At 44.1% G+C, this 12,045-nt stretch overlaps 1 protein-coding gene across 1 annotated transcript; it reads left to right on the top strand.

The window, feature by feature from the left end:
• The first annotated feature begins 3,236 nt into the window (after window positions 1–3,236).
• LOC125556240 (tricin synthase 1) lies at window positions 3,237–4,605 on the top strand. The gene is made up of 5 exons (XM_048719012.2): window positions 3,237–3,436; window positions 3,564–3,643; window positions 3,755–3,899; window positions 3,990–4,124; window positions 4,204–4,605. The coding sequence occupies exons 1-5, from the start codon at window positions 3,362–3,364 to the stop codon at window positions 4,495–4,497; spliced, it is 729 nt and encodes a 242-aa protein (XP_048574969.1). The 5' UTR covers window positions 3,237–3,361; the 3' UTR covers window positions 4,498–4,605.
• Window positions 4,606–12,045: the final 7,440 nt, after the last annotated feature.

Raw genomic sequence — 12,045 nt, 5'->3', positions numbered from 1 at the left:
CACATCTTCATCATCATCCAGAAGCTCGATAACGTTGGGTGGGGTTGCAAATAAATCAGTCGACCTCAAGTGAATCGCCAGAATTTAATTGACCAAATAATCAAGAACAAGATCACGAGAATTGTACCTGGGTTGGAGGTAACCGCGTCTTCCATTTCCTCGTCTCGGTATTGGCGGGAGGAAGTTCCAGAGGTAGCAGCACTGCAAATGTCAGCATTCAGTCGGTTATGTTCTGTTGCTCGAGTCGACCAAAGGATCAGGTCAGATGGTTACCCAGAGATGGTGGGAATGGTCACTTTGATTCTGGGCAAAGCCTTCGGGGGTTTGGAGGATGCGACCTTCAATGGTTTCGGCGCTGGAGGCGGTGCAGTCTTGAGCTGTTTCGATACCTTCTTGGTCGGCACCAGAGAAGACGTCCGAGGGCGCTTTGAAGACTGCCCAGTTGGTGCGGCCACCAGGTCAGGGGTGCTTGCCGGGTCGTGAGCGTGCTTGGACCTCCTTTCTCTGCGAGGAGGCGAGTCGACCTCTTCTTCGTCACTTGGGTCGTCGCTCTCCTCGTCCTCCTCTGCATCCGAGTGCCACTCGCCACTCTCGTCCCCGCTCTCCTCTCCCTCGACATTTTGCTCCTGCACTCCATTGGGCATTGAGTACATATCAACAAGAGCCTAAAAGACAAGGAATAAAAGAAAGACAGTCGACCGTCAACAAGATGCTACATAGTAAAACAAGAAGACACTCGACAATGCAGAATCGTACCTGTTCCGGCTGGCGCGAATGGTCGAATGGAACCACCCTCCTGGACCCTCGGGGATTATCCTTGTTGCCGGTAATACCTCTCAGCCACTGCTCCACTGTGTCCTCACTGACATCCTTCAGGTGGATCCGAGTGGAATCCTCGAGCCCCGAGTACATCCACATCGAATGGTCACGAGCTTGGAGTGGTTGGATGCGTCGACTAAGGAAGACCTCCAACAGGTCCAGACCGGTCACCCCGTCGCGGACAAGTTGGACAACCCGCTCGACCAACACCTTCACCTGCGCCTTCTCCTCCGGGATCACTCTCAAGGTGGAGGGCTTCTCCACTCGAGCCATGGAAAAGGGGGGAAGCCCAATCGACTGGCCCGGGGTCGGCTGGTCCTTGCAATAGAACCAGGTCGACTGCCAACCCGGGACCAAGTCGGGAAGGATCATAGTTGGAAAAGTGCTTTTGTTCCTCATTTGAATTCCAAGACCCCCGCACATCTGTATCACGTGCGTCCTCTCGTCACTCGGGTTGGCCTTCTTGACCGTCTGAGAGCGACATGTGAATATGTGCTTAAAGAGACCCCAGTGTGGTCGACAACCCAAGAAGTTCTCGCACATGGACACGAAAGCGGCAAGGTACACGATAGTGTTTGGAGAAAAGTGGTGGGGTTGAGCCCCAAAGAAGTTCAAGAAACCGCGAAAGAAAGGGTGGGGAGGCAAAAAAACCCGCGGTCGACATGGGTGGCAAGGAGAACGCACTCACCCTCCTGCGGCTGCGGCTCAGTTTCGTTCCCCGGGAGCCGCGCCGATTTGTGGGGGATCAGTCCCCCCTCAACCAGGTCGTCGATGTCATCTTGACTGATTGTCGAGCGGATCCAGTCGCCCTGGATCCAGCCAGGCGGCAGGCCGGACCTCGACGAAGATCCGCCCCGGCTGGTCTTCTTCCCTTTCGCCTTCGTCATCGCCTTCTTCGCACGCTCTAACGCCACCGTCTTCTCCTTCCCCATGGCAGCGAATCGAGTTTGAGCGGGGCGACGACGCCGAGAGCAGTAGCAGGCGCAGCGGAGAAATCTGAGGATGAGGAAGAAGAATGGGGGCGCACTGTTCAAAAGCCCCGGTCCGGCGCCTTATATAAGGTCACTTCCGAGTGACTGACTTGTAGGCCCGGACGATCTTATCAAATCCCGCAAACAGTCGCGCGCGTGATACATGGCAAAAAAGGTGGCGCGGAGATCGAGGCGGCCTGCCTAATCCGTCCCGATTACTGCGGCCTCCCCCGCCCGGCGCGCTTCCCAAAATCCGAATCCCGTGAAATCCGCAGACGGCAGAACAACCCGTCAGACGGAATTTTTTTTCCATATCAACACTCGAAACTTAACAACGAAAGTTCACTCGACAAAACCAAGAATGGATCAAGGCGACTGAACAAGCAGTTGAAGCCATCATGAATGTTCATTCGACCTCTGTGCGAGACATTCTCAAAGCACAAAAGCTGAATCGGAGAGATTATCAACTCCTTCTCCACTCAAACCCTGAACCATTCGGGGCCTAATGATGAAGCTATGTACCTAGGGTAGGATCATAGACCTGACTTAGACATCCTCCCCTAGGACATCACCGTAAAGCCAGGATCATTCAAAGGGTACCATCATTCACTCGACCAGAGACGTTCCACTCGGAAGAATCAATGTCACTCGACTGTCGCAAAAGTCACTCGACGGACAGAAGAGCTAAAGCCACTCTGCATGAACAACGGTCGGGCATTTACTTATAGGCTTAATTGTCATTTATAACACTTTAGTGCGGGCGTTACCAGTAACGTTCTCTCTTCAATGTACCTTAAACCCTCTGTGACGTGGGCTGGCTGGGGTCCTGACGCACTCTATATAAGCCACCCCCCTCTCCACAGGCACAAGGGTTCGCACCCCCTGTAACTCACACGCATATCATCCAGTCGACCGCCTCTGGGCTCCGAGACGTAGGGCTATTACTTCCTCCGAGAAGGGTCTGAACTCGTAAAACTCGCGTGCACAATTCCTCCATAGCTAGGATCTTGCCTTTACATTCCTACCCCCCATTCTACTGTCAGACTTAGAACCACGACAGACTCCGTCTCCTCCGTCGCTGGAGCTCTCTCCCTCCGCCTTATCGAAATGAGAAAGGGGAACGACACCCCGCTCACATTCAAAAACGACAAAAGACCAACAGTAAACCGGCCAGGGGGGCGGGGCTAAGGAAAACAGGTTAAAAGCAGAAAACCACGCCCGATAAGAAAACCAATCCGAAAACCAACACAAAGCAAGACAGGACCGGGCATGAATCTCAGCGCGAGATCGAACGGACACAAAATTGAATAAAGGCGAATTAAAAAATAGTCAACTGAAAAATAGCAAATCCGAAAAGAAAACATCTGCCAGCAATGAAGATTGGAAGATTTGGCGGGCCGACTTTGATGTTGTGCCAGCGGGCGGCGGCTTTATCACCTGCCTGTTTACGGAGGACCCGTGACAGCATCGCTTGCCTCCTGGCCTTGGGAAGTCGAAAGACTTTCTGCGAGAAGCAAGAAGCCTATTTTCAGGAACGCTGCCGGCCGGCCGGCAAAACCAACCGTCCGAGAATGACCGCCCCCGCCCCCGCCGCCGGGAGCAACCTCCACAGCAAGACCCTCCTCAAGAGCGAGCAGCTCTACCAGGTAAATCAAACCCTCCCTCTTGATCCCAACCAGATCAAATCACCACGCGCCCGAGACTTCCTCGATCCATTTCCTCAAAGCCGTCACATGACCACCAATTTATCCGACGCCTTCTCTGCTGCCGCAGTACATACTGGAGTCCACGGTGTTCCCGCGCGAGCCCGACTGCCTCCGGGAGCTGCGCGTCGCCACCGCGGCCCACCCCATGTACGGATCCGGTCCGATTCCTGGGATTCCGGCGGTGCGTTTTTTGTGCCGCCCTTGCTCGAATGGTGTTTGACTTTTTGCCCGTACGGGCGTGGGACCCGCTACGTGCAGGGCTCGCATGGCGGCGTCGCCGGACCAGGTGCAGCTGTTCGGCCTGCTGATCGAGATGCTCGGCGCCAGGAACGCCGTCGAGGTCGGCCTGTTCACCGGGTACTCGCTGCTGGCCACCGCCCTCGCCCTCCCCGACGACGGCAAGGTCAGATTTCCACCGTTCGCTGGCTTCCTGGTGTGTGCGCGCACGGCCAGTCCATTTTCTTTGACCTGTGTTACATGTGGTTGATGGCAGGTCGTGGCCATCGACGTTACGCGCGAGAGCTACGACGAGATAGGGGCGCCGGTGGTGGAGAAGGCCGGGATGGCGCACAAGATCGACTTCCGCGTCGGGCTCGCGCTGCCGGTGCTGGATCAGCTCGTCGCCGAGGTGCGTGCGCGGCACATCCCCCCTGCCTCCGTCCGTGCTCGCTTCGCACTGTTGCAGCCTAATGACATTGCCATTGCAGGATGGCAACCTGGGCAAGTTCGACTTCGCCTTCGTGGACGCGGACAAGGCCAACTTCCACCACTACCACGAGCGGCTGCTGCGGCTGGTCAGGGTCGGGGGGCTCATCGCCTACGACAACACGCTATGGGGCGGCTCCGTGGCCGCGCCGGACGACGAGGCGCTGTCGGAGCGCGACCGGGAGCTCGCGGGGATCGCCAGGGGGTTCAACGCGGCGCTCACCGCCGACCGCCGTGTCCAGGTGTGCCAGCTCGCCATCTCCGACGGGATCATGCTGTGCCGCCGCGTCGCGTGATCGATCGGCACGTGTGTGTGGTGGATGTTGATGTTGGTGCTCGGTTGGTGTCGATCGGCACGTACTGGATTGGTCTGAATAAGAATAAGCACCTCAGATGTTGCAATAGTGCTGAGCATGAGCTGTGGATAATGGGTTAGGGTGGAATAAACTGTAAAAAAACCATCATAATTGGGGATTCTAATTTAAAAAACCACCGTCTTTGATTTTCTTTTTCTTCAAAAACCCGTCGCAATTGTGCTGACAGTTTTCAAAAAACACTGATTGACCAATTAGAGTGGTTTAGTGAAAACCTGATGCCTGAAGCCCGCGTGTAAGTGATAATGTGGCAAGAAAAGTCAACAATGTTTGCATAGACCGTTAAGTTGATATAGGCCCACTTGTCAGCATCTCCCGTCTCTCTTCATCCCTTCCCTCGCATTTTGTTGAACAACTGACGAGCTCACCAAAGAGCTCGTTGCCGGCACCTTCGCTCACCCATGGCCACTACTTTGATGGATGATGTAGACCGGCGACGTTGTGGAGGAGCTCTACACCTGAGTCGGCAGCGGCGAGGTCCTGGTTCCAGCTCAGACGAGAAGTAGCACCAGTGCCCATCCCGTCGCGAGGTGCTCCTCGCCGCCTTCCACCCTGTCACCTCCGTCGACGCTCAGTGGTCGTTGTCTCGCACGGCGGTCCGCACACACGGCCAAACTCCTATCGCCTCTCCCTGCCGGCCGAGGCTTGACAGCCACAACGGTTCCCGTGCCCCCCTCATCCCCCTTCACAAGCTGGCTTCCTCTGCAGTCGTAGTGCTCCTAGATGGAGGCAGGAAAGACTCGGCGGCTGGAGGCAGGGGCACTGCAAAGCAGACTCGCTGGCGGGCGCAAGGCGGCGACGGGTACAAGGCAGGTTCGCTAGCGAGTGCGCGGCGGCACTATAAGGTAGGCTCGTCGGAGGGCGCGGGGCGGCGCAAGAGTGCACTACGGCGTGGCGGCTGTGATTTGGACTAATGATTTGTTTTTTTATGAAACTTGAGCCGGTCAAACCTTAGCATCGTGAGTATTTCCTCCGTTTTAAAATAGATAACTCAACTTTGTACTAATTTTAATATAAAATTAGGTTATATATTTTGAAACGGAGGAAATATGTGTGCGACGGGCACAGTTCATACATGTGGTGAGCTTGCAACAACATCGGGAAAATATGATGGCAGCATAAGCTTTATTCTCACCGGAAAGAAAAGTTCGAGAAATAATTGTCTAGTCAGAACAGAGGCATATATGCTGCACGTCGGCCAAATAAGAAAGGAACCGGTAGACTTGCTAATCAGAAGCACAATCATTGTTACCTAAACTAAACAATACAACATGGATCTATGTTGCTAAACATGAAGCTTGCTAACTTAGGCCTTGTTTGGTTTCAAATAAGTCACCAATTTATAAGTCGAAAAATGAAAAAAATGACTTATTTTGCCAAACAGACCCAACTTATAAGTCACCCCAACTTATAAATCATAAGTTGCTTTACCGCAACTTAAAACTTATAAGTCACCCCCTTTTGCATGGGTCTCACCACCTTTACATAAAAAAAACAAGATGGAAAGATGTGCTTAGGTGACTTATAAATCAGGTGACAACCAAACAGACGTGACTTATAAGTCACTGGTTTTAAGTCAGCTGACTTATAAGTCAGGTGACTTATTGAAACCAAACAGACCCTTACATTAATATTGCAAAACTTGGGGTTGTGTTGCATAATTAAATGCACCATACTTACCCCTGGAAATTAGTACATGTCGAACCCCTGGAAATTCAATTCCAAAGTGCAAGTGTGTGCTACCTTGGTTTTTTGTTGTTTCTGCACATGCCTCGCTATCGTGCACCGCACTCTTTTCCCTTGGTGAATCTTGAATTTTACCATTTCATACTGGATTACTTGATTTACATAGATCTTGAGGAATCCAGTAGAGTGAACATATAAGGATCTACTCCTCCGTTCGGAATTACTTGTCGCAGAAATGAATGTATCTAGATGTATTTTAGTTCTAGATACATCCATATCCGAGACAAGTAATTCCGAACGGAGGGAGTAGTAACTAACAGTTGTATAATCTATGGTTGTACATGAATATACTTTAGTTATATAGTGGATATTGAACAGGAAGATGAAAATCCATAATACAATACAATTTGGTCTATCGTGGCAGTAAATTTTGGGCATACTCTCTTCCCTCAGTAAATAATGAAATTTATTTTTTTCATCTTTGATTGCCTGATTTATAAAGATTTGAAGGAATTCAATGAAGTTTTTTTTAACACAATACAGACGCAAGCACTCATATACACGTGCACACACACCGGAAATCCTGAAATAAATCCAGGATTAAATGCGAGCACCAGGATTTGAACCCTGGTGGACCGGGGATGCCACAGTCCCTCTAACCATCGAACTACAAGTTGATTCGCATGATCCAATGGAGTTAATACATAAAGAAAGAGCTAGTAATGAAATGGCGATAAATGCATCCAATATATATGGTGGAAACTGAACATCCCACTATTGCAAACCACCCCATTAGCTGAGATGATGATGAAAACCATAGCACAATGCATCCTAAAATTAAAATTTGGCCTACCATGACAGCAAAAAAACATAGCCTACCCCAACTTGTTTGGGACTAAAGGCTTTGTTGTTGCTATTGTTGTTGTTAATGGCAACAAAAAAAATAAGGCGACTGAGATTAGCTATATATGTCGACATAAGAAAAAAAATGATCTAATGTAAATTTAGGGCTAGCATCTAGCTTACCTAGTTAGAAATAAAAGGATGGATAAACACAAACATCAAATTGGAGTCCTGAATCATGAAAATCATCCCTCAATCCTCATAATCAAATGAAAATATTAATTAACAGAACAATATGATATCACTTCTACTCCCTCCGTTCCGAATTACTTGTCTTAGATTTGTCTAGATACGGATGTATCTAGCACTAAAATGAGTCTAGATACATCCGTATCTAGACAAATCAAAGACAAATAATTTAGAACGGAGGAAGTAGAATATTATGCCGGAAACAACAACTACAGGAAAAAAAATCTTTTCTGGCATATCAACAAGTAAATGATACCTCTCACAAAGCAAGGTTGAAGAAATGGGCAGTATGTTGGACAACACAATTGATAGATAACAATCCCAGCTTGGCACGTACATAAAACACACCAATTGTCCTTCTTACTCTCGCATAAATGTGGTAGGATGGTAAAAAAGAAATTCACCTGTCTGAAACTAGTTGATTAAGTAATGCAGTAGCAGGTCAATACAAATGATTCCGCCGATTAAGTCCAACATTGCGCCTGTCAAAAAATCAAGCTGATCCTCAACAACACAAACAGAATATTTTTATTGTTGCCATCTTCAAGATATCTATATATACTGCACCACAATATAAAAATAAGATACTAATTGAGATGTCTTATTCATTTGAGCCTCTGACAAATGGAAATCTACCTCCGTTTTTCTTTGTTAAAGAAAAAGAGCCGAATTTTCATTGTTTTTTTCTTCAGTTTTTTACATTGTTTTTCATGTTTCTTTCTCCATTTTATTATTTTTATTTTCTTTGTTTTTTTGGTTTTCTTTGTTTCCTTTCTCATTTTCACTAGCTTTTCTTTATTTCCCTTCTTTTCATGTTTTTCTTCGGTTTTGTTTATTTTTTCTTGTCTGTTGTTAGTTTTTTTTATGTTTTCTCTCGGGTTTCCATTTTTATATACATTTTTCGTATATATAGTACATTTTCCTAATATACTTTTAAAATTTTCCAATTACAAGTTTAACATTATCTGAAAAGGAATACAAGTTTAATATTTATTGAATACACAATCAACATTTTTTCTACAAAGATTTACATTTTTCAAATACCGGATTAACATTTTTGGATACATGGTCTACATTTCTTCTATGAACATTTTACATTTTTTTCAAATCCATGATTAATATTTATCAAATACAAGTTTAACTTTTTTTAATACATGGTCAACATTTTTCTTATACACATTTAACATTTTTTCAAATGCTTTGTTAACATTGTTTCCATAAACATTTTTTTTCAAAGTTGATTAAAATTATCCAAGTAAAAGTTTAACAGACAAAAATGAGGCATTGGCCTCCCGCACACTGGGCTGGCCCATATGCTCGCGCGGCAGCGACATGCTTCAGCGACGCCGGTTACAGTACATACTGTAAACCAGAGCACACCCGTCGCCCCGTTCTAGGCTATAACTTCTCTATTTTCTCTGTTACACAGTGTGGCCGTGCTGGTTCAAACTCACAACCTCAACATTCTAAGGATACAACAACAACCACTATGATATTCACCCGGTCGTGCACATTATCTTTTTTCCTTTCCCTTTTATTTCTTTCTTCAGTTCGCGGGTTTTTTTTGGGTTCGCTGGTCATTTTTCTGTATGTTTTTATTTAGTTATTCTTTATTCTTTGTTTTTTCCTTTTTTGTTTTCTTAAATAAGCGGGTCTTGTTTTCAAATTTGTCAACTCTCTCTTTTCAAAACCGATGAACTTCTACTCAAATTTGTTAACTTTTTTTCAAATTTGATGAGACCTTTTTTTAAATCAATGAACCTTTTCAAATTCCATGACTTTAGTTATGTGAACTTATTTTCCAAAATAAATGAATGCTTTCCAAAATTGGTGAACTTTTTGCAAAAGCGATGAATTTTCTTTTTTCAAAATTGATGATTTTTTTTGAAAACTGAATGAGTTTTTTTTCCAAAATCAATGACTTTTTTTTAAAAGTTATTTTAAAATTGGCTAAACTTTTTAAAATTTTACTGAACTTATTTTCAAAATTGATGAACTTTTTTCAAAACAATGAACTTTTTTCTATATTGATTAACATTTTTCAATTAGATGAACATTTTTTCAAAATAGATGAACATTTATTTCAAAGTTGTTAACCTTTTTAAAATTGATGAACTTTTTTTTCAAAACTGATGAACCCTTTTCAAACTCACTATAGTTTTTCAAAATCGATGATTTTTTCAAATTGACTATAATTTTTAAAATTCTTGTACTTTTTTTTTCTCAAATTAGTGAACTTCTTTAAAATTTTAATAAATCTTTTTGAATATGCTAGTTTGATTCAAATAGCGCCGCTACAAATCCAAGCATGCGCACTACAAGTAGTCACTAGCACCGAGGTGATACATTGGTAGCCAACCAATTTCACAATTGTTGTGGTTTGAGTTGGATTCCCCGCAACAACTTCCTTTTTGGTGGGTTTTCGCATACATATGCACTAGCGTTCATGAGACGTCCCACTAGATGTTGCGTGTGAGCGCCAGTTCGCTTTCGTGACGTTTAAAGCGCGAAATATGAGGTCCCATACCTTGCAACAGGTCGGATGGTAGGAGCAACTAACGAAGGAGTGCTCCTTCGGGAGCCATGCCGGGGTCACCCTTTGGGGCGCTCCCTTCATTTTTTTTTTTCGCATGCGTTTTTGGCATTTTTTTTGTTTTTCATCTTTTCGGTTTTTCACTGGTCTTTTTAGCTTTTGGACATAAAAATACTTTTTTTGCTTCTACGAGAGGCATGCCTGTGTCTCGTGCCTCTCATAAACGAAAAAATACGCTTTTTTTCTTCCGCGAGAGGCACGGTTGTGCCTCTTGAAAACAGAAAAACATGATTTTTTTTCTTCTATAAGAGGCATGGATTTGCTTTCGTAAGATGAACGAATTTGCTTCCGCGAGAGACACAGCCGTGTCTCTCAGAAATGAAAAAAAACATGTTTTTTTGTCTTTCGCGAGAGGCACGGCTGTGCCTCTTTCGGAAAGAAAAAAGAGTGCTCCTAGTTAGTTTTTTTTGTGAAAAAATTTCGTTAAAATCTATTAACATGAAACCTAGTTTTGAAGATTTGGACTGAGAAATTTAACGGTGAAAACGCTTTAAGATTTGGAGCATAGTTTAAGAGATATAATGTTTTGAATAAATTGATCTACGGAAAAAAGAAAAACTCCCACAAGTAACATACATGTAGTGCGTCACTTGTAGTAACGCGCATATAGTGCGTCATTCGTTGAAACCTGAGGAGGCGAGAATCTCTTTTGCAAAGAGTCCTTCTTAATTTGTGATTTCGTCGAATGGTACCATTTTTTAAGCTGGGGCTTATGCTTTTTTAGGCATAGTTGGGGCGTATGTGCGTCCTCCGACGAAGCGGATTCCAACTGTTCGTCTTTTGAAAAAGAAAAAAATGTACTCCTGGTTTGTATTTTTGTGAAAAAATATTCGTGAAAATCTATCAACACAAGATCTAGTTTTGAAGATTTGGACATGAGAAATCCATCGGTGAAACGATTCAAGATTTGCACACATAATTTAAGAAAGAATGTTTTGAATAAATGAATCTAAAAAAAAGAAAAACTCAAATAGTACACATGTAGTGCATCATTTATCGTAATCTGAGAAGGTGGGAGTGACCTTTGCAATGAGTGTTCCTTAATTTGCGATTTCGTCGGATTTTTTCCTTTGAGGGGTACGATCTTTTGAGTAGGGGCGTATGTACGTCCTCCGACGAAGGGATTCCACAGCCCCGTCGTCGCCCGCCTGGGCCTCGACATATGGCCCAATGAAGCCCAATCCCACACGAGAAGGAAAAGCGTCGGTCGGAGTCCTTCCCCACGGACCTCCTCGCGCGTCCCAAAATTGACATATGTTTTTATTTAGTTATTCTTTATTCTTTTTTTTTCCTTTTTTGTTTTCTTAAATAAGGGGGCCTTGTTTTCAAATTTGTCAACTCTCTCTTTTCAAAACCGATGAACTTCGATTCAAATTTGTTAACTTTTTTTAAATTTGATGAGACTTTTTTCAAAATCAATGAACTTTTTCAAATTCCATGATTTTTTAGTTATGTGAACTTATTTTCTAAAATAAATGAACTTTTTGCAAAAGTGATGAACATTTTTTTTCAAAATTGATGAGTTTTATTTCAAAATTGAATGAGTTTTTGTCCAAAATCGATGAACTTTTTTTAAAAAGTTATTTTCAAATTGGATAAACTTTTTTCAATTTTACTGAACATATTTTGAAAATTGATGAACTTTTTTCAAAACCGTGAACTGTTTTCTATATCGATTAACATTTTTCAATTGGATGATTTTTTTTTCAAAATGGATGAACTTTTTTTTTCAAAGTTGTTAACCTTTTTAAAATTGATGAACTTTTCTTTTCAATACTGATGAACCCTTTTGAAACTCACTATAGTTTTTTGAAATCGATATTTTTTTTTCAAATTGACTATAATTTTTTAAATTCTTGTACTTTTTTTTCTCAAATTAGTGAAACTTTTTAAAATGTTAATAAACCTTTTTAAATATGCTAGTTTGATTCAAATAGCGCCGCTACAAATCCAAGCATGTGCACTACAAGTAGTCACTAGCACTGAGGTACATTGGTAGCCAACCTATTTCACAATTGTTGTGGTGTGAGTTGGATTCCCCGCGACAACTTCTTTTTTGGTGGGTTTTCGCACACATATGCACTGAGCGTTCATGAGAC

The sequence above is a fragment of the Triticum urartu genome, chromosome 5A (genome assembly GCF_056163025.1).
Source record: "Triticum urartu cultivar PI428250 chromosome 5A, HENAU_Tu73, whole genome shotgun sequence".
Classification (NCBI taxonomy): Eukaryota; Viridiplantae; Streptophyta; class Magnoliopsida; order Poales; family Poaceae; genus Triticum; species Triticum urartu.
Note: the sequence above shows the minus strand (reverse complement) of the source record. Positions and strands in the feature narration are given on the sequence as shown.

Excerpts from the sequence above, each read along its gene's own strand:
- LOC125556240 (XM_048719012.2), top strand. The coding sequence starts at position 3,362 with ATGACCGCCCCCGCCCCCGCCGCCGGGAGCAACCTCCACAGCAAGACC. Across the intron at positions 3,437-3,563 it reads AGAGCGAGCAGCTCTACCAG|TACATACTGGAGTCCACGGT; the intron begins GTAAATCAAACC and ends CTGCTGCCGCAG. Across the intron at positions 4,125-4,203 it reads TGGATCAGCTCGTCGCCGAG|GATGGCAACCTGGGCAAGTT; the intron begins GTGCGTGCGCGG and ends TTGCCATTGCAG.